This window comes from Arachis ipaensis, chromosome B6 (genome assembly GCF_059453495.1).
Source record: "Arachis ipaensis isolate K30076 ecotype BB chromosome B6, ASM5945349v1, whole genome shotgun sequence".
NCBI lineage: Eukaryota > Viridiplantae > Streptophyta > Magnoliopsida > Fabales > Fabaceae > Arachis > Arachis ipaensis.
The window spans coordinates 116,532,229-116,552,186 of NC_142441.1; the positions used below are offsets into that span (position 1 = coordinate 116,532,229).

At 37.6% G+C, this 19,958-nt stretch overlaps 2 protein-coding genes across 6 annotated transcripts; one reads left to right on the forward strand and one right to left on the reverse strand.

Moving 5' to 3' along the window:
• Positions 1–1,107: 1,107 nt before the first annotated feature.
• Positions 1,108–2,921, forward strand: LOC107604739 (DUF309 domain protein). The gene is made up of 3 exons (XM_016306400.3): positions 1,108–1,579; positions 2,087–2,234; positions 2,324–2,921. The coding sequence occupies exons 1-3, from the start codon at positions 1,214–1,216 to the stop codon at positions 2,545–2,547; spliced, it is 738 nt and encodes a 245-aa protein (XP_016161886.1). The 5' UTR covers positions 1,108–1,213; the 3' UTR covers positions 2,548–2,921.
• Positions 2,922–2,949: 28 nt separating this feature from the next.
• On the reverse strand, positions 2,950–9,448 carry LOC107604738 (PQ-loop repeat family protein / transmembrane family protein). Of its 5 annotated transcripts, none has more exons than XM_088491441.1 (14): positions 9,375–9,441; positions 8,085–8,321; positions 7,884–7,926; positions 7,117–7,143; positions 6,915–7,004; positions 6,472–6,635; positions 5,875–6,043; positions 5,666–5,788; positions 5,187–5,300; positions 4,840–4,860; positions 4,682–4,740; positions 4,437–4,527; positions 3,810–3,898; positions 2,950–3,181 (listed from the first exon to the last, which is right to left on the reverse strand). In XM_088491441.1, exons 2-13 carry the CDS (start codon positions 8,276–8,278, stop codon positions 3,824–3,826), a joined length of 1,170 nt encoding a protein of 389 aa, XP_088347567.1. In that variant the 5' UTR covers positions 8,279–8,321; positions 9,375–9,441; the 3' UTR covers positions 2,950–3,181; positions 3,810–3,823. The 5 variants fall into 5 exon arrangements, 4 of the variants coding, with proteins under 4 accessions (XP_088347567.1, XP_088347566.1, XP_088347569.1 ...); XM_088491443.1 differs by lacking the exon at positions 2,950–3,181 and adding an exon at positions 3,339–3,693 and having other exon boundaries at positions 9,375–9,448; XR_015886002.1 differs by lacking the exon at positions 9,375–9,441 and having other exon boundaries at positions 4,817–4,860; positions 8,085–8,472.
• Positions 9,449–19,958: the final 10,510 nt, after the last annotated feature.

The window sequence follows — 19,958 nt, forward strand, 5'->3', positions numbered from 1 at the left end:
ATCCAATCCAAAGTGAATCTTCAGATTATCCCAGCCTTATAATTAGATTTCTTAGATATTTTATAGAAAGAGATTTTTCATTTGACAAAAGCGCCAAATAAATTATGGTGTTAATAAAATCTTTTAGCTTCCTATATTTTTTTTACAAAGTAATACGTATAAAATATTAAATATAAAATTATTATGTGCTTTTTATATAGCAGTTTAAATTTTTTTGTTTAGAAGAAATAATTTGTAATAATATAAATTAACATTGACCAATAACAAATATAGGGGTGTCCATGGATCGGATCATATCCGCAGATCCGCGGTAAATATCCGCATCCGATTCGAAAATTGCGGATACGATCCGATCTGCAAATTGATCGGATCGGATCGAATCCGATCCGCACCCTTTGCGGATCGGATCGCGGATATCTGCTCTACATCCGCGTATCCGCAGATCCGCACTATTAGAGGTGTCCGTGGATCGGATCGGATATGATATCCGCACTTTTTAGTGCCGGATCCGATCCAATCCGATCTGCACATTTGCGGATCGGATCGGATATATCCGCATAATTAAACCTTCTCTTTTTAATCATATTTTTATGTAAAAAAATTCGATAAAAATATTTCTTTCATACTTTTAAACTTATTTATTTCTAAAATATTTTTAATCAAATTCTCTAAATAACAAAAATAAAATAATACAATATATGAATAATAATTACTAACTAAAATATACAAACAAGTAAATATAATACCAAACATATATATATTTATTTATTTTTTAATTATTTACAAATCTTTGAATAAAACTCTGATCTCCTACAAATTAATTTCTGACTTATTGGACTGAACGATATAGTAGGAAACACATAAAAAAAAAAGTATAAATTAACATAAAAGGTACTTTCGAAAGAAAAAATTATGATAACTTATATCCAATATTTATAATATTTATTTCATCCAATTAAAAAAATGAAGACGTATACATTTTTTTCTCAGTATTATTTGGTTTTAACATTACACCAAATATTTATTTTCTATTAGAAAAATCTACCTAACAAAAAATCAGACTTGAAATAGTGTAACAAATATTTTCAAAGAATGCATCAATGCAACAACTCTTGTTTATTTTGTTGCCACAAGATTCCACCACCACCACACAAAGAGTGTATGAAAATATGGCTAAACCAGAGAAAGTGTCTCTCAACATTATTCATCATCTATGGCTCTTCTTCCCTCTCCTCTCAGAACTCTCTTCCATAATATCTCATCCCAACGGTTTCTTCCAAACCCCATCATCACTCTTAATCATACACTCACTCCCTCAAAGGAGATTATGCACCTGAACCGCAGTAGAAGCAGCAACTCCATGGCCTTGGCTGTTTCCTACAGATATTTCACTGAGGAGGAAGAAGAGGATGAAGAGGACCACAACTTTGATGAAGCTGTGGCTCTCTTCAATGGTGGAGAGTACTATAAATGCCATGACTATCTTGAAGCTCTTTGGCACAATGCCGAAGACCCTACCAGGACATTGATTCATGGAATACTCCAATGTGCAGTTGGTTTTCATCATCTCTTCAACCAGGTTGTTACTTATATATTATTCCTGAGAAATTCTTATATATTCAAAAAACTGTGTATACTAAAAATAAACCACCAAATCAGCCACCAATACAAAATATACGCTAAAATACAAAATACTCATTGAAAATGAGTTAAGCAATATATGTATTTATACACAAATATGTGGTGACAGATTTGAAGACTGATTTTTGGTGTGCACATAGCATTTTTAATATTGAGAGAGCAAGATACAAGTTTTGCACTATATGTTCAAGAATAGCATGGAGCAAAACTTTTGGTAAAATGTTTTGTAATACCACACTCATTGTTTTCTAAGACACCTAAACTATTGATTTTTATTCTTAAATCTTCTTTTGTTGTGTGTCCTGTTAACATCTATTTCCAAATGTTCAGACAACGTTTAAGAATTTCCTATCTAGTGTTAAAAATCGATTTCTTTAATAAAGGTATGGTTTATGCATGGGTTTTGAGCTACTCTTGTCTAAACAAGATTCTCATGGATGAATAGAATCACAGAGGAGCAATGATGCAGTTAGGAGAAGGACTATGTAAGCTGAGAAAGATGGAGTTCTCAAATGGTCCATTTCAAAAGTTTGAGAGGGAGATCTCTGCTGTGTTGGACTTTATCTACCAGACACAGATTGAATTTGCAGCATGTATGCCATTCTTTAAAACTTTATAATGGCATGCAATCATCTTGGTCGATTTTCGGGAAATTACATTTTTCTCCCTTGGATTTGTGCAGGTAGTGAGGATATGTGTGTTGCAATGGATCAAACAGAAAGATCATACCAACTTCTTGGGGAATATGCTGCAGGGCAGCGTGTATATGATCTGGAACTTGGTCATGATGCAATAGTTTACCTTGTGTTCTGCCCTCAAGGATCTTATGGCATCACTCAAGCCCCGAGGGTAAAGCTTCCTACACTTAAGGCTACTACTGAACATCTTATGGCCTATGAATACTAGGATATGATTTCACATGATCAATCTTGTGGCTCAAGACAAGCAAGATTTGTTCTTGACTTCATATTAGAGAATATGCTATCTCACTTGCCAAGGAACCCCCCCTTTTGCAAATATTCATCATAGAATTCTGAATTCTAATACCAAGACATTGTTAGTTGAAGTTGCAAATTCTTTTTCTTCTTAACTAGTAGTTCTAGGTTCGATTATTGATTCTTGACTTCTAACTCCTTAGCATAGAGTAAGAAGAAAGTTATGCTTCCTATGAAATCTTAAATGTTCAAACAGGATTACTTTCAACGGAAACATGTGTACCTAAGAAGAATAGTGTAAATTCCAAAGTAAACTTCACAAAATTACAAGCATTTTTTCCACAATCCGCAGTAGGCATATATTGATGCTAAGTAATCAAACACATCCTGGTTGAACAAAGAAAAGTAAACCTGAGGTTTCATTATAGTAAAGCATTTTATATTGTCTAAAACTATCAAAGTATAAAATTTCAATCTATTGATCAAATAAAAGAGACATTTCCTTTTCTGTTTCTGGCATTCTGGCTAACAAGTATGGATCGGCTAAGTGGAGATTGCAAGATTTCTATGAACATCTATGTCAGAATGATGCCGAAACAAATTACCTACATTAATGGTAAAATCAAGAGAATTAAAAATTAAGCCAAGACAAACATCATTAAGCAGAGTAAGGTTTAACAATTAACATGTAAAGAAGTGTTTCCGCACTTAAGCATTTATTTGGGTTTAGTGTAAGAAAATTATGTGTTTTTAGGAAAACAATAGCCAAATAGAACCATTTTCTGTATTATTACGATAATATAAATACAGATTCCTGATTCATCCAAATAGCACTAACTACTAGTGGCACTGAAACCAAACTGTATATTCTTATGGTTATTAACTACCAGCATATGATATGATGAAGATATATTATACAGTGTTCTGGAAGAATAAAACTTTGCTGTAGTTGTGAACTATATGGTTTCTCATCTTCATCCAACTGAGACACTGTCCATTTCTTTCATTTTCTTTAGATTAAGACAATAAAAACTTCAAACATTTAAAGCTAATGGAACCATGGCTGTCAATAGTATAATTGAACCCTTAGTTAATCTTGGCAGCCTCAATACTACCACTGAAAGAAGATAATAATTGAAGAGATTAGGAGCACAAATACAATGCACATATATATATATATATATATATATAGAGAGAGAGAGAGAGAGAGAGAGAGAGAGAGAGAGAGAGAACCTGTTTCTTCCTCTTTAAGCAACAGTCAGAGGTTTATAATCACTCTGAGGAGAGCTCCAAAAGCGGAAATACATAAATTGCATCAAAATCTACAAAATAATATTAAGGTCAACCACATCAATCCCTTTTGTCTGCAAACATTTTTGTTCATGGCTCAGTTGGAATATTATTCTGTTTGTCTTTTTGCGCGTGTGTGTGTCTTTTTTGTTCAATTAAACCAAAGAGCTATGTATTCTCTTTTCTTTTCTGTAACAGCATATTCTTCTTAATTCAAATGAAAAGAAAAGATACAGATAAGGGGGAAAGGGGAAAAAAAGAGGGTGGGGCGGGGATTTTCATACGACCTTAGATTTAATATTAATTCTCACCATTTTTCAATGTGTTTCTGTAAGGCTGAAATAATAAACATACATAACTTTCCAACTTAATAAGCTAAATTCCAAATTATCTTGTTGATCTACTGCAATTGCATATTGCAAAAGCTGCAATGTCTGCAATCATGACAACCACGACTGCGACTGCATCCGCAACTTTAATTTAAAACCAGATCCTACTAATAACATGCCAAGAAGGATCCACTTTTCTCTAGCAAGATTTGTTATAAGATAAATTCACAGAAAAGGATACAAAGCCATCTAGAAGGACACATCCTCCTGCATCCACTAGCCATGGTAGATTTGGTTTGATTCTTGACCATTCCAAGCTGATCACAAGTATGCTAAAATAAAAGAAAAAGAAAAAGGAAAAGAAAAAAGATATTCATGTTCTTTCAGCATATGTGATAATTTAATCCTATCCTTTATTTTTTGGCTGGCCAAATTCATTGGTACTAAGATTTAAATTAGAGAAGATAATATAAACCAGAAGCATACCTTCCAACATAAGTGACATTCCCCATTAAAGCAAAAAGAAACATCAAAGGATTGAGGCCCTGTATATTATAAATGGAAATTTAGATTCTGCAATGTTAGTTAATTGATTCCGGTTCATACATAAAGAATCTCAACCTTAATAGTTAAGAGTCCCTAACCTCAGCATGACCTCTTCTGATCTGAAAAAGATTGATGAGAATTTTGTGTCACTATAACTAATCAGATCATGATCTATCTTATCATTAGCACATAAAAATAAAAGGCAGCCTGGTGCACAAGCATCCACGTTAACGCAGGGTCCAGGAAAGGGCCGCAACAAAGGGTGTAATATACGCAGCCTAACCTGATAATTACATCAGTGGCTGTTTCTACGGCTTGAACCCGTGACCTTGAGGTCACATGGAGACAACTCAACCGTTGCTCCAAGGCTCCCCTTCATTAGCACATATAAATAATTTTAAATATAAAAAAATTTCAACCAAAGGCAGTAGAAAATATAACTCACATTCAGGCATATTTGAGGCAGCCTTCCACCCAAATATATTAATGTCATTGCCCAACCAAGTAAGGTCCCGAGGCTTCCTGCTAAACCTTCTTCTAGCATCTGCTCGCCACCAACCTCCATTTGCAGAAAGAATTTATTACTGATAGGATAAGTGAAATCCCTTTGTTTTTCTTTTGACATATTTGAAAGTTGAAAATCAATGAGCTTAGATGCTGCTTAAAATTGAATTTTAGTCATTCAGAGAAATATTGACATTCACTCTGAGTTGTGACACATAAATTTACTAAAAAGTTGTCAGCAATACTAGAATTCAGAGAACCTAGAGATAGAAAGAGAAATGGATATTAGGGTCTTTACACTACTGAGTCAGTTATGAATCTGTTATAGTGACAGTTGTCAGTAACTGTCAATTCTGTTATGAACAGTATTCTAACACTGCAGTCCCTACACTGCACCTCCAATTCTATTAAATGCATTACCTGAAAGAGCTTTCTTCCAACATAAATCACAACTTCTTGTCTTGGGCTGGAGATCAACGGGTCAATTCTTCTATCCAGTGATTGAAGGAACTTGATAGCACCAAGAAAAGTTAATGTTGACACCTGAACCAAGCTTAGATGGGATTATATTTCAATATTAGCACTGTGACAATTATATACAATTGAGGTGGGATAAATAGACTGTTTACCAAACAAAAGGTGCTCTTGATCTTTATAGCTGGCGCAGATTGTCGGATGGCAGCTGAACCGAGTAGACCCTCATGTATGGAGCCTACATAAGAGGATGTTGGTGATGCTCTTTGGGCTAAGACAGATCCTGCTGTTGGTGTAAAACTCTTAGACAAATATCTTGCTGACCTAATTTATTCAAAACAACATAAGCTTATCAATAACAAGTTTTCAATATTTCAAGCAACATTTTGCTTGTAGATCACTAAGAACACATAACACACTATTAATAACAAATAATGTGCTCTGTTTTAATCCTATCTCTTTATGACATATATAAGGATTAGAACAGGATCAACTTTTCCCTACATTGACTACTTGAACAAATCACTAACCATGTAATTCCTAAATGATCCTCTAAAATGAAAGATATCTTGATTTTAAACTTATATAACTCCTTGAAACCCAAATTTTCAAATTATATACTGCCCAAGATTGATGGAATCAGACATAATCATGTATAAAAGAACAACAAACTGATAGGGAGATTCAGGTTGACCAAGAAGTTAAAGCACAAGAATGCATTCGAGTAGATTTAAAGGAGAAGGATTAGTTACTGGTAGAATAATTCTGAATTGGGACTTTGAGGTTGTCCTGGAAAAGGAATAGGAGAACTCATTTTAGCACCATCACTGAAATCATCATATTCATCACTATGCTCAGCATCACTAGCTTTTTGCTCTGCACTGTCGCTTCGTCTAAATATTTCTGGTGTCTCAGGCTGCACATAGGAAATTAAAAGAATCTGTATTATCCCACAAACTTCCCCAAAATAGTGTAGTTATGACATAGTATGTTGTTACTGAACAACATTTTCCAACCACTTCGTATGATCTAAAACTCTTATTCTGTCATTTAGACATTTACTGTGTTTGCTTCTATTCACATTTCTTAAGAAATCTCAACTTTTCTTTTTCCAGTTTTGGAAAGGTAATGATGATCAGCAAACACATACAAGATGAAATGTTAACATGCAATCATAAAAGTAAGAAGTTTGCACCTCGTGCTGTCTCTTGTACTTTTGTCCATGATATATATGCTCATAATAAATGGTTTGCGAACCAAGTGCAATGGTTATTATGGTATAAAGCTGCATATTAATACATCATGAGAAAGGTCACATAAACTAGCTGAGGCTGCAAAAGGCATATTAAAATAAAAATTAATTTCATAACCCCTTGGCCTTCATCTAGAATACTTACCACTGCCATATATAGCTGAGTTGGAAGCTGCACCAGATAAAATGAAAGCAATCACTAAGCATGAATTTAAGCATGATCAATTATGGATTGGCGGGCATACCATGCACTATAAATTCAGCATGAACACCATTCAGAAAATGGATACACAAAAACTTATGATAACCTGACAGTATGGGCAGCATAATCACACATGCAGTTGGATTAAATTTAAAATCTTAAACATGAATATGATACAACATATATCAAACAAGAGCTACTTCTGAGTATTACTTTTAAGTAAACTAGTATTTTCCCAAGAAAAGTCAAGAGTTCAAAATGAAAGTAGTATTCTTTTGCAAACTAGTAATTATCTGAGAGTTTTAGATAAAGACTGTTGGTGTGCTGGAATTAAAGTGAACTGAAATAGTTGTATTACACTAGAAGTGTGTCCTTGGTTTATTTGTCTGAACACACAGACACAATACTGAAAGTCTTCTTTCCGTCTATCTCTTTCAACAGTAATGAGTATCTTTTTTGGGAGAAAATATTTTCGGTGTTAAATATGTAGAGTGTTTTCAGAAAAATGTCAAATACAAAAGATTTAATGTCTAGTGTTATCATGAAAGATACATTTTTCACCATAAGTAAGAAAAATATCTAGTGAGACAAGTAAGAAATCCAGTAATGTTGATGTGAATCTATTCAGGAAAATAGAGCAAACTCTTAAGGTTATTGCTCCAACATACAGGCTACTTATTATATCATTACAAGAAAAAATAAACACTCACAGTTGCAGGCTCAAGAATGCATCCCAAGAGGTTGAATATATCTCTGCCAGTAAAAAATAAACTGAATCAGAATAGTGAGATTCATCTCACACCACATGTGTAGTGTAGATTCAAATAATAGACCAGCAGAAACACAGCAGATTAAATATGAGTGGTTAATAACTTAATAGCTACAAAGAATAAAGTTAGTAGTTAATTTACCCGATTACCCATGTTAACAAGAAAGTGAGAGAGAGACCCTTAGCAGATTTTGCAGTGTAGTTTGTGATTATTTGAGGTATCTCAGCAATAACCCAAACAATGACACTGATTACACCTAAAATGTAAGAAGCTGTCTCCCTTGTACTGCTGCTCATGTGGTATAGAGAGAAGCCCTCTAAGGCTCTCATAGTCATTGTTGCGTCAAATTAGAGGAACCTTGTTTATTTCTCCACAATCCTGAAAACCAGGTGAAGAAGGGAGCATAATAAATCAGCAGCACAGAATCTTCTTTGAATATAGCACTAATCTAATCACATGAAAGTTGACTCAGATTTGCTGCATAACAAGCCAAAAATGTGCCAAATAAAATAAAACAGTATACAACCTTGCCAATAAAATATAATCAAGCAATAATATATAATATAAAAGGAATCTTGAGTAATAATGCTTGCCTTTTGCAAAGTAAGAAAGCTATAAAGGTTTTTTAATTTGTGTTTTCATTTTGTATGTTTTTCCTTTTTAGAATTTTGTTACCTGTCTTTATATTCTATTTTTTTCACTCTTTCCTTTACAAAATCCTGAAAGTAAAAGATACAAAAGCAAAACCGGAAAATATTTTCACAAAGCAAACTATTGCATGTCATTACTTAAACAAATTGAGACAAGATATAATACCATAATTGTGACACCAATTATCATACATGGTGGAATCAACTATATAAATCAAATCATGATATTATATCTTATCATAAATGATATTTACATGCAAATCATATTGAAAGACGTAAATGATCCCGTATGAATACAAAAATATGGAAAAAAAATTTAGCATAGCACAAACCATAAACTAACAGAGAAGAAGGTGCAACAAAAAAGATAATAAAATGTTATTGCTTATCTCAAATAGTGTGATATTTCTGGAGGCATTGGTAACCTAAAAAAAAGCAATTAAGGCGTAGGAGATAAAAGTATTGGAAAGGAGTACAATATTCTCAAGCTGAAGCATCCATTATTATAGGTTTCTACTTTACGAATTGCTTTGGTGTTATTTATAAGATGAACCAAATTGCGAAGCAAATTAAAGTTTGTACCCAAAAATCCTAAAGGGATAATCAAAGAAGAATATAGCTTGAAATTCAAATGCAACAATTAAACATAGGGGAAAAAAATCATGCAAACACAAGATTAGTAACATGATGAAATGAGCGTTAACAGAAAATTAATCGTTGTTCATAATAAATGATCCAATAATTCGTACAATGCATGCACAGGGGAAAATAAACTCCATACCCAGAAAGAAAGGAACGACGCAAAATACTGGAGTTGCTTACCGACCTCAGCAGTCAGTGTTTATAATAAGTCCCGAAAATTATTAAAAGATACCAAATAAGTCCCGAAAATTATTAATATGTTTAAATTATTAATATTGTTTATAGAAAAGTATTGGAAAACAATAAGAATATTACACCATATGAACAATAGAGTAAAAAAGAAAATAAAATTAAAATTATAAATCATATTATTTATTAATTATTTTTAATTTCAGATTTTGAAATTTAAAAAATAAGGATCAGCAATTAAACTAAATCACAATTGGCACTGTTACTTTCAACTTCACGCTAACTTACCATTTTCTATTTGCGCTCTCCGATCCCCAGACTCACCCTCGGCGTCGCTGCACTTTCCCGCTATCTGGTCCGATATCGCCCAGCCTCCTGTCACTACCGCCGAGCTTCCCACCAACGCCGCTGAAGCATCTCCTCATTCCGCTTGCGTTCCGTAGAAATGTTATATCGCTCCGCAGCAGCACCATGTATTCTCCTTTCCGTTGCCGGCCGTGCAGACCCCACCGCAGCTCTCGCCTTCACCGTCGCAGCCTCACCCTGTGCAGCAGTTACGTCGACATCCAGGAGCATACATAGCAACATTTTCATATGTGCATCACCCTCACATGCACGTAAATGGAGTCCATCCCTCCGTAGCCGCACTCGTGCATTCCTTTGCTCCTACAGCCCCGGCTGTGCCGACGCCAACAGAGCCCCCTGCCGACACCGTTGTAGCCTCACCATGCATGGGAGTTCCCTTCGCAGACACAGCCGCACCCGCGCCTTCTCCCTCGTGTAACACCCTACCACACAAAACCTTATGCTTAAGTCATAAGACAGAGGTGGTGAGGTATTATGACCTCTAAAAGTAAAAAATTATATATATAATATAGTGAAAAAGATTTATAACTAGGAGCTTTTGAAGAAAATGGTAAAGCAAAATCGTTAAATCGAAAAGCGCAACATTCACGAAGCGATAAAGTAAACGAAGCAACGTAAAAGTAAGCTAACATGGATATAGACAAAAGAAGGTTCCAAGGTACAAATATCAAAACTCAAGACTCGGCTCGCAAAGGCTAAACCGGCCAGAGCACATAAGTGTATATACATATATATAAGAGAACCCAAAAGAACCCCAAAATACAGAGTTACAGAACATGTTTCTCCAAAATAACCTCTAAGAGGAAGTTAATACATCATATATATAATAAGTGGAGATAATAAGTATCTATATAAGTACATATAACCAAAATAAAGTCCCAACAGCTCAAAGATCTTCGCTATCAGAAGCTTCCAGCATGCCTCAACGAGGTGCCTCACGCCCTGCATCTGAAAACCACAAAATTCGCATGGGGTGAGAACCGGAGGTTCTCAGTATAGTAACAGCGCCCACATATCTAACATATAATATCCCGAGAAAGCCGAAGACAATCCTAGAACTTCCGACATACAATTAAATCTTATAAACATAACTAAGTCTTGAAATAAAAATAGGCAACTAGCTAAGGGTCTTCAGTCTATCTAAAATTCTCCTTTTCAACTTCTCCGAACCTCCCAACCGCCACCGGAATCTGTTGTTACAAGCACATTTATTACATACAAGAAAATCACAGGTAGAAAGTAGATACGACAGATAAACAAGTAGCAAGTAATTATGCAATCAATTAAGCATTCCAAACAAAACACACCAAACAAACATATAGATGCATATGATGCATGCCTGTCCTATTGGCTTATGAGTCTCATCTGTCGATTATAAAGCCAACTGGTGCACAAATTGTGAATCACACTTTTCACAACTCGTACCACTAACCAGCAAGTGTACTGGGTCGTCCAAGTAATACCTTACGTGAGTAAGGGTCGAATGCCACAGAGATTGTTGGGTTGAAGCAATCTATGGATATCTTGTAAATCTTAGTTAGGAAGTCAATTATATTTATCAAGTAAATTGCAAACAAACAAGAGAGCATAAATTAAAGGTTACTTGTTATGCAGTGATGAAGAATATGTTGGAGTTTTGGAGATACTTTGTGTTCTGAATCTCTGCTTTCTTCTGTCTTCTGATTCATGTATGCACGTCCTCCTATGGCTGGTTTTATGCAAGGGCATCACCGTTGTCAGTGGCTACATCCCCTCCTCTCAGTGAAAATGGTCAACGCACCCTGTCACGGCACGGCTATTCATCTGTCGGTTCTCGATCATGCTGGAATAGGATTCACCCTCCTTTTGCGTCTGTCACTAACGCCCAGCACTCGCGAGTTTGAAGCTCGTCACAGTCATTCAATCACTGAATCCTACTCGGAATACCACAGACAAGGTTTAGACCTTCCGGATTCTCTTGAATGCCGCCATCAATCTAGCTTGTACCACGGAGATTCCAATTTAGAAATCTAAGAGATATTCATTCATTCTATAGTGGAACGTAAGTGGTTGTCAAGCACGCGTTCGTGGAGGAATGATGATGATTGTCACGTTCATCACATTCAGGTTGAAGTACAAATGAATATCTTAGATAGGAACACGCATGTTTGAATGAAAAACAGAAATACATGCATTAATTCATCGAGACACAGCAGAGCTCCTCACCCCCAACAATGGAGTTTAGAGACTCATGCCGTCAGAGAATACAAAGTTCAGGTCTAAAAATGTCATGAGATACAAAATAAGTCTCTAAAAGTTGTTTAAATACTAAATTAGTAGCCTAGGTTTACAAAAATTGAATAAACTATGATGGATGATGCAGAGATCCACTTCTGGGGCCCACTTGGTGTGTGCTGGGGCTGAGATTTAAGCAATTCACATGCATAAGGCTGTTTTGGGCGTTCAACGCCAGGTTTGGATCCATTTCTGGCGTTGAACTCCAGCTTTTGATCCTTTTCTGGCGCTGGACGCCAGAATTGGGCAGAGAACTGGTGTTGAACGCCAGTTTACGTCATCTATCCTTATGCAAAGTATGGACTATTATATATTGCTGGAAAGCCCTGGATGTCTACTTTCCAATGCAATTGGAAGCGCGCTATTTCGAGTTCTGTAGCTCCAGAAAATCCACTTTGAGTGCAGGGAGGTCAGAATCCAACAGCATCAGCAGTCCTTTTTCAGCCTGAATCAGATTTTTGCTCAGCTCCCTCAATTTCAGTCAGAAAAATACCTGAAATTACAGAAAAACACACAACTTATATTAAAGTCCAGAAATATGAATTTTTCCTAAAAACTAATAGAATTGAACTAAAAACTAACTAAAACATCCTAAAAACTATATGAAATTAACCCCAAAAAGCGTATAAAATATCCGCTCATCACAACACCAAACTTAAACTGTTGCTTGTCCTCAAGCAACTAGACAAATAAAATAGAAGACTAATAGATTTAGAAGCAATACTATCTCGAGTTTTTGAATGAAGCTCAGATTCTAATTAGATGAGCGGGGCTAGTAGCTTTTTGCTTCTGAACAGTTTTGACATCTCACTTTATCCATTGAAGCTCAGAGTGATTGGCATCTATAGGAACTCAGAATTCAGATAGTGTTATTGATTCTCTTGTTTCAGTATGATGATTCTTGAACACAGCTTCTTTATGAGTCTTGGCCATGGCCCTAAGCACTTTGTTTTCCAGTATTACCACCGGATACATAAATGCCACAGACACATAACTGGGTGAACCTTTTCAGATTGTGACTCAGCTTTGCTAAAGTCCCCAATTAGAGGTGTCCAGAGTTCTTAAGCACACTCTTCTTTTTGCTTGGACCTTGACTTTAACCGCTCAGTTTCAAGTTTTCACTTGACACCTTCACGCCACAAGCACATGGTTAGGGACAGCTTGGTTTAGCCGCTTAGGTCAGGATTTTATTCCTTCTTGGCCCTCCTATCCACTGATGCTCAAAGCCTTGGGATCCTTTTTATTACCCTTGGTTTTAAGGGCTATTGGCTCTTTCTGCTTGCTCTTTTTTTTTTTTGCAAGTTTTGTTCTTTGCTGCTTTTTCTTGCTTCAAGAATCATTTTTATGATTTTTCAGATTATCAATAACATGTCTCATGTTCATCATTCTTTCAAGAACCAACATATTTAACAGTCTTAAGCAACAAATTCAAAAGACATATGCACTGTTCAAGCATTCATTCAGAAGACAGAAAGCATTGCCACCACATTTAGCTAATTAGAATTTCTCTTATTAAAACTCGAAATTTTATTGCCTCTTATTCAAAAGATCTACTACTTTATTCATGTTTGCTGATGATGAGAAAAATAAACTATAACTTAATTGAAGATAAAATAAAAATAGATACTAATTACTACTATATGACTCCTAAGGTAAACTTCTATAAGAACACTATCACAGAGTTAAGGCAGAAATTGGAAATTAACAACCTTTATTCTAGGAGAATGGGGGTTCCTCTGATCTTTGGGGTGTTTGGTCCTGCAAGAGATAACTTCTGGCGCTTCAAGTCCCTTAAGTCACGCCCTTGCTCCTCTTGTTCTTTAAACATATAGGTAAGAATTTGACTTTGTTCCTTCTGTTCTTTTATTATTTGTTCCATAGCTTCCCGTATCTTGGTAATAGTCTCAAGATACTCCCAGTATTCAGATTGAGGGATTTCTGGGAGAAATTCCTCCGTTTTCTTCTTGATGGGATCATCCTGTGCTTATTGTTTGTCCATTGATGCTTTGGTGATTGGTTTCTCAACTGAGATATACTCAGTTATTCCCATCCTTACTCCAGCGTCCTTGCAGAGCAGAGAAATCACGCTTGGATAAGCTAACCTGGCCTCTTTAGAATTTTTGTTAGCAATTTTGTAGAGTTCAGCTGAGATCAGCTGATGAACTTCCACTTCTTTTTCCATCATGATGCAATGGATCATCACTGCTCTTTTAATAGTGAATTCAGAACGGTTGCTAGTAGGCAACAGAGAATGCCCAATGAAGTCCAGCCATCCTCTGGCGACTGGTGTGAGATCTTCTCTCTTGAGTTGATTTGGGAGACCCTTTGTGTTGGTGGTCCATCTGGCTCCAGGGATACATATGTCCTCTAGAATCTTATCCAGGCCCTTGTCTGTTCTCATCATTCTTCTGTTGAAGGAGTCTGGATCATCTTTCAGCTGAGGTAGCTTTAAGATCTCTCTGATCTTGTTAGGGGTGGTATGAACAATCTTTCCTCTGACCATGGTCCGATATTCATAGAAAGCAGTTCCAGATAGTTTTTGCTTGTCAGTCTGCCACATATTAGCATAGAACTCCTGGATCATATTCCTTCCCACCTTCGTTTCAGGATTAGCTAGGACTTCCCAGCTCCTGATTCGAATTTGCTCCTGGATCTCCGGATATTCATCTTCTTTCAGATCGAATCTGACTTCCGGGATCACTGATCTCAGACCCATTATTTTGTTATAATGGTCTGAATGTTCTTTAGATAAGAACTTCCCTTAATTCCAAAGTGGTTTTGGAACGCTCTCTTTCTTGCCTCTTGGAGTGGGTTGTTTTCCTTTAGGAGCCATGATCTTAGTGATCGCGGATAAACACACCAAACTTAGAGGTTTGCTTGTCCTCAAGCAAAAGAAAAGAAAGGAGAGGGAAAGAAGGAGAGCTAGGTGCAATTGTTGATGGGAGGGGAGGGAGGCCAAACGCAAATTTAAAGGGAGGGAGGGTGGGTTTTCAAAAAAAAAGAGATAAAGATATGATAAAAAGATTGATTTGGAAAAGATAAGATAGAAGATATGATAAGAGAGGATATAGTTTTTTTTAAAAGATATGAAAGATTTTTGAAAAAGATAGATCTGGATTTTGAAAAAGATAATGTGGGGATTTGAAAAAGATATTAGTTGGAAAAAATTAGATTTGTTTTGAAAATAGGATTTGAAAAGAGTTGGATTGAATTTGCAAAGAGGCTTGGTGCTTATGGATTAAGATACATTTGATATTTTGAAAGTAGGATTTTTAGAAATTAGGGATTTTAGAAATCAGGGTTCTGAATATGTTTATGCAAGAAATCATGAATTGAAGTATGAAAATCAAGATTAGAAAAAAATGTGAAGAAAAAATGAGTTTGCCTCCTCCCTGCCATCCTGGCGTTTGAACGCCCAAACACTGCCTGTTTTGGGTGTTCAATGCCCAAATGCTGCTCTCCTGGGCGTTCAACGCCCAGTTGTTGCCCTTTTCTGGCGTTGAACGCCAGATTGCTACCCTTACTAGCGTTCAGCGCCCACTGGCTGCCCCCTTTTGGGCGCTGAACGCCCAAAATGGCCTTTTACTGGCGTTTTCTTGCCAGTGAGCTCTTTTTCTCTGTTTTGAGTGCAGATTCCTTCTGTAACCCTGTGAATTTAAGAAAATGATGATTTACCTTAGTATCAATGAACTCTATATAAATAAATAAAAATAAAAATAAAAATAGGGCAAAATGCTTAGAGGATTGATGCCCCATGGCTGGGTTGCCTCCCAGCAAGCGCTTCTTTATTGTCTTTAGCTGGACCTTGCTGAGCTTTTAGTCTAGCTTCAGCCTTGAGCATTCTTGCTCAACGTTGCCCTCAAGATAGTGCTTGATTCTCTGTCCATTGACAATGAACCTGTTATCAGAATCAATATCTTGAAGCTCCACATAACCATATGGTGATACGCTTGTAATCACGTATGGTCCCCTCCACCGGGATTTCAATTTTCCGGGGAATAGCCTGAGTCTAGAGTTGAACAGCAGAACCTTCTGTCCTGGCTCAAAGATTCTAGATGACAGCTTTCTGTCATGCCATTTTTTCGATTTCTCTTTATAAAGCTTGGCATTTTCGAAAGCTGTGAATCTGAATTCCTCTAGCTCATTTAGCTGGAGCAATCTTTTTTCTCCTGCTAATTTGGCATCAAAGTTTAGAAATCTGGTTGCCCAATAGGCTTTATGTTCCAGTTCCACGGACAGGTGACATGCCTTACCATACACAAGTTGGTATGGAGAGGTCCCTATAGGTGTCTTGAATGCTGTTCTGTAAGCCCACAGAGCATCATCCAAGCTCCGTGCCCAATCCTTTCTCTGGGTATTTACTGTCCGTTCTAGGATTCTTTTTAATTCTCTGTTAGAGACTTCAGCTTGCCCATTAGTTTGTGGATGATATGGAGTAGCCACCTTATGGCGAATTCCATATCGAACCATGGCAGAGTAAAGCTGTTTATTGCAGAAGTGAGTGCCCCCATCACTGATTAGTACTCTGAGGACACCAAACCTGCTAAAGATATGTTTCTGGAGGAACTTCAGCACTGTTTTAGTATCATTGGTGGGTGTGGCAATGGCCTCAACCTATTTTGATACATAGTCAACTGCCACCAGAATATAAGTGTGTGAGTATGATGGTGAGAAAGGTCCCATGAAGTCGATTCCCCATACGTCAAACAACTCGATTTCCAAGATTCCTTGTTGAGGCATGGCGTAACCATGAGGCAGATTACCAGCTCTTTGGCAACTGTCGCAGTTACGTACAAACTCTCGGGAATCTTTATAGAGTGTGGGCCAATAGAAGCCACATTGGAGGACCTTGGTGGCTGTTCGCTTACCTCCAAAATGGCCTCCATATTGAGATCCATGGCAATGCCATAGGATCCTTTGTGCTTCTTCTCTAGGCACACACCTACGGATTATTCCGTCTGCACATCTCTTAAAGAGATATGGTTCATCCCACAAGTAGTACTTTGCATCAGTAATTAATTTCTTCTTTTGTATCCTGTTGTACTCCTTGGGTATGAACCTTGCAGCTTTATAGTTTGCAATATCGGTAAACCATGGTGTTTCCTGAATGGCAAATAAATGCTCATCCGGAAAAGTCTCAGAGATCTCAAGAGAGGGGAGGGGCGTCCCTTCTGCTGGCTCTATCCGGGATAGATGATCAGCCACTTGGTTCTCTGTCCCTTTTCTGTCTCTTATTTCTATATCAAACTCTTGCAGAAGCAACACCCATCTGATGAGCCTGGGTTTTGAATCCTGCTTTGTGAGTAGATATTTAAGAGCAGCATGGTCAGTGTACACAATCACTTTTGATCCTACTAAGTATGATCTGAACTTGTCAATGGCGTAAACCACTGCAAGTAATTCTTTTTCTGTGGTTGTGTAATTTTTCTGGGCGTCATTTAAAACGCGACTAGCATAATAAATGACATGCAGAAGCTTGTCATGCCTCTGTCCCAGTACTGCACCAATGGCGTGATCACTGGCATCACACATTAGCTCAAATGGTAATGTCCAGTCTGGTGCAGAAATAACTGGTGCTGTGACCAGCTTAGCTTTCAGCGTTTCAAACGCCTGTAGGCACTCTGTGTCAAACACAAATGGCGTGTTAGCAGTCAGCAGATTGCTTAGAGGTTTTGCGATTTTTGAAAAATCCTTTATAAACCTTCTATAGAATCCCGCATGCCCCAGAAAGCTTCTGATTGCTTTAACATTGGCAGGTGGTGGTAATTTTTCAATTACCTCTATTTTTGCTTGATCCACCTCTATTCCATTGTTAGAGATTTTATGCCCAAGGACAATCCCCTTAGTCACCATGAAGTGGCATTTTTCCCAGTTTAAAACTAGGTTGGTCTCTTGGCATCTCTTCAGAACAAGTTTCAGGTGATCAAGACAGGAGCTGAATGAGTCTCCATATACTGAGAAGTCATCCATGAAGACTTCCAGAAATTTTTCCACCATATCAGAGAAAATAGAGAGCATGCATCTCTGGAAGGTTGCAGGCGCATTACACAGCCCAAATGGCATCCTTCTATAAGCAAACACTCCAGATGGACATGTGAATGCTGTTTTCTCTTGATCCTGGGGATCCACTACAATCTGGTTATAGCCTGAGTAGCCATCCAAAAAGCAGTAATATTCATGACCTGCTAGTCTTTCTAGTATCTGGTCTATGAATGGTAAAGGAAAATGATCCTTTCTGGTGGCTGTATTGAGCCTTCTGTAGTCAATACACATGCGCCACCCTGTAACTGTTCTTGTAGGAACCAGTTCATTTTTTTCATTATGAATCACTGTCATGCCTCCCTTTTTTGGGACGACTTGGACAGGGCTCACCCAGGGGCTATCAGAAATAGGATAAATAATCCCAGCCTCTAGTAATTTGGTGACCTCTTTCTGCACCACTTCTTTCATGGCTGGATTTAGCCGCCTCTGTGGTTGAACCACTGGTTTAGCATTATCCTCCAATAAGATTTTCTGCATGCATCTAGCTAGGCTTATGCCCTTAAGGTCACCTATGGACCACCCAAGAGCTGTCTTGTGTGTCCTTAGCACTTGAATAAGCGCCTCCTCTTCCTGTGAATTTAAAGCAGAGCTTATGATCACTGGAAAAGTGTCACCTTCTCCCAGAAATGCATATTTCAAGGATGGTAGTAGTGGCTTGAGCTCGGGTTTAGGAGGTTTTTCCTCTTCCAGAAGAAATTTCAGAGGCTCTTTCATGTCCTCTGAATCCTCCAAATCAGGCTGAATATCTTTAAAGATATTTTCCAACTCTGATTCGAGACTCTCAGCCATGTTGATCTCTTCTACCAAGGAGTCAATAAGATCAACTTTCATGCAGTCCGTTGATGTGTCTGGATGCTGCATGGCCTTAACAGCGTTCAACTTAAACTCATCATCATTGACTCTCAGGGTTATTTCCCCCTGTTGGACGTCAATGAGGGATCGTCCAGTTGCCAGGAAGAGTCTTCCTAGAATGAGAGTAGCACTCTTGTGCTCCTCCATTTCCAGCACAACAAAGTCAGTGGGAAAGGCGAATGGCCCAACCCTGACAATCATGTCTTCAATCACGCCTGATGGGTATTTAGTGGAGCCATCAGCAAGCTGAAGACATATCCGGGTTGGTTTAACTTCTTCAGTTAAACCAAGCTTTCTGATAGTGGATGCAGGTATTAGGTTGATGCTTGCCACAAGATCACATAACAGCTATCTTGGTGCAATTACCTTCTAATGTGCATGGTATCAGAAAACTCCCAGGGTCTTTAAGCTTTTCAGGAAAGCTTTTCAGAATGACGGCACTGCATTCTTCAGTGAGGAGAACTCTTTCTGTTTCTCTCCACTCCTTTTTATGACTCAAGATCTCTTTCATGAACTTGGCATAAGAAGGTATTTGCTCAAGTGCCTCTGCAAATGGAATCTTTATTTCAAGATTCCTTAGATAATCTGCAAAGCGAGCAAATTACTTATCCTGCTCTTCTTTCCGGAGTTTTTGAGGATAAGGTATCTTGGCTTTATATTCCTCAACCTTAGTGGTTAAAGAAGCCTTTTTAGAGGGGTTGTTATCAGCACTTGTGTGTGTCTGATCCCTCACTGGCAATTGAGTGCCAGAGTTAGAAACTGGAGTGACGTCAGATGCCAACTCCTTGTCTGTTCCTGGTGTCTGAACGCCAGAACTGTGCCCATTTTGGGCGTTCAGCGCCAGATCCTGCCCATTTTGGGCGTTCAGCGCCAGATCCTTGCCCATTTCTGGCATTGAACGCCAGTTCTTGCTTGTTTCTGGCGTTGAACGCCAGTCTTGGGCATGGTCTGGGCGTTCAGCGCCAGCCTTCCACCAAATTTCTGGCGTTTTAGTGCCAGA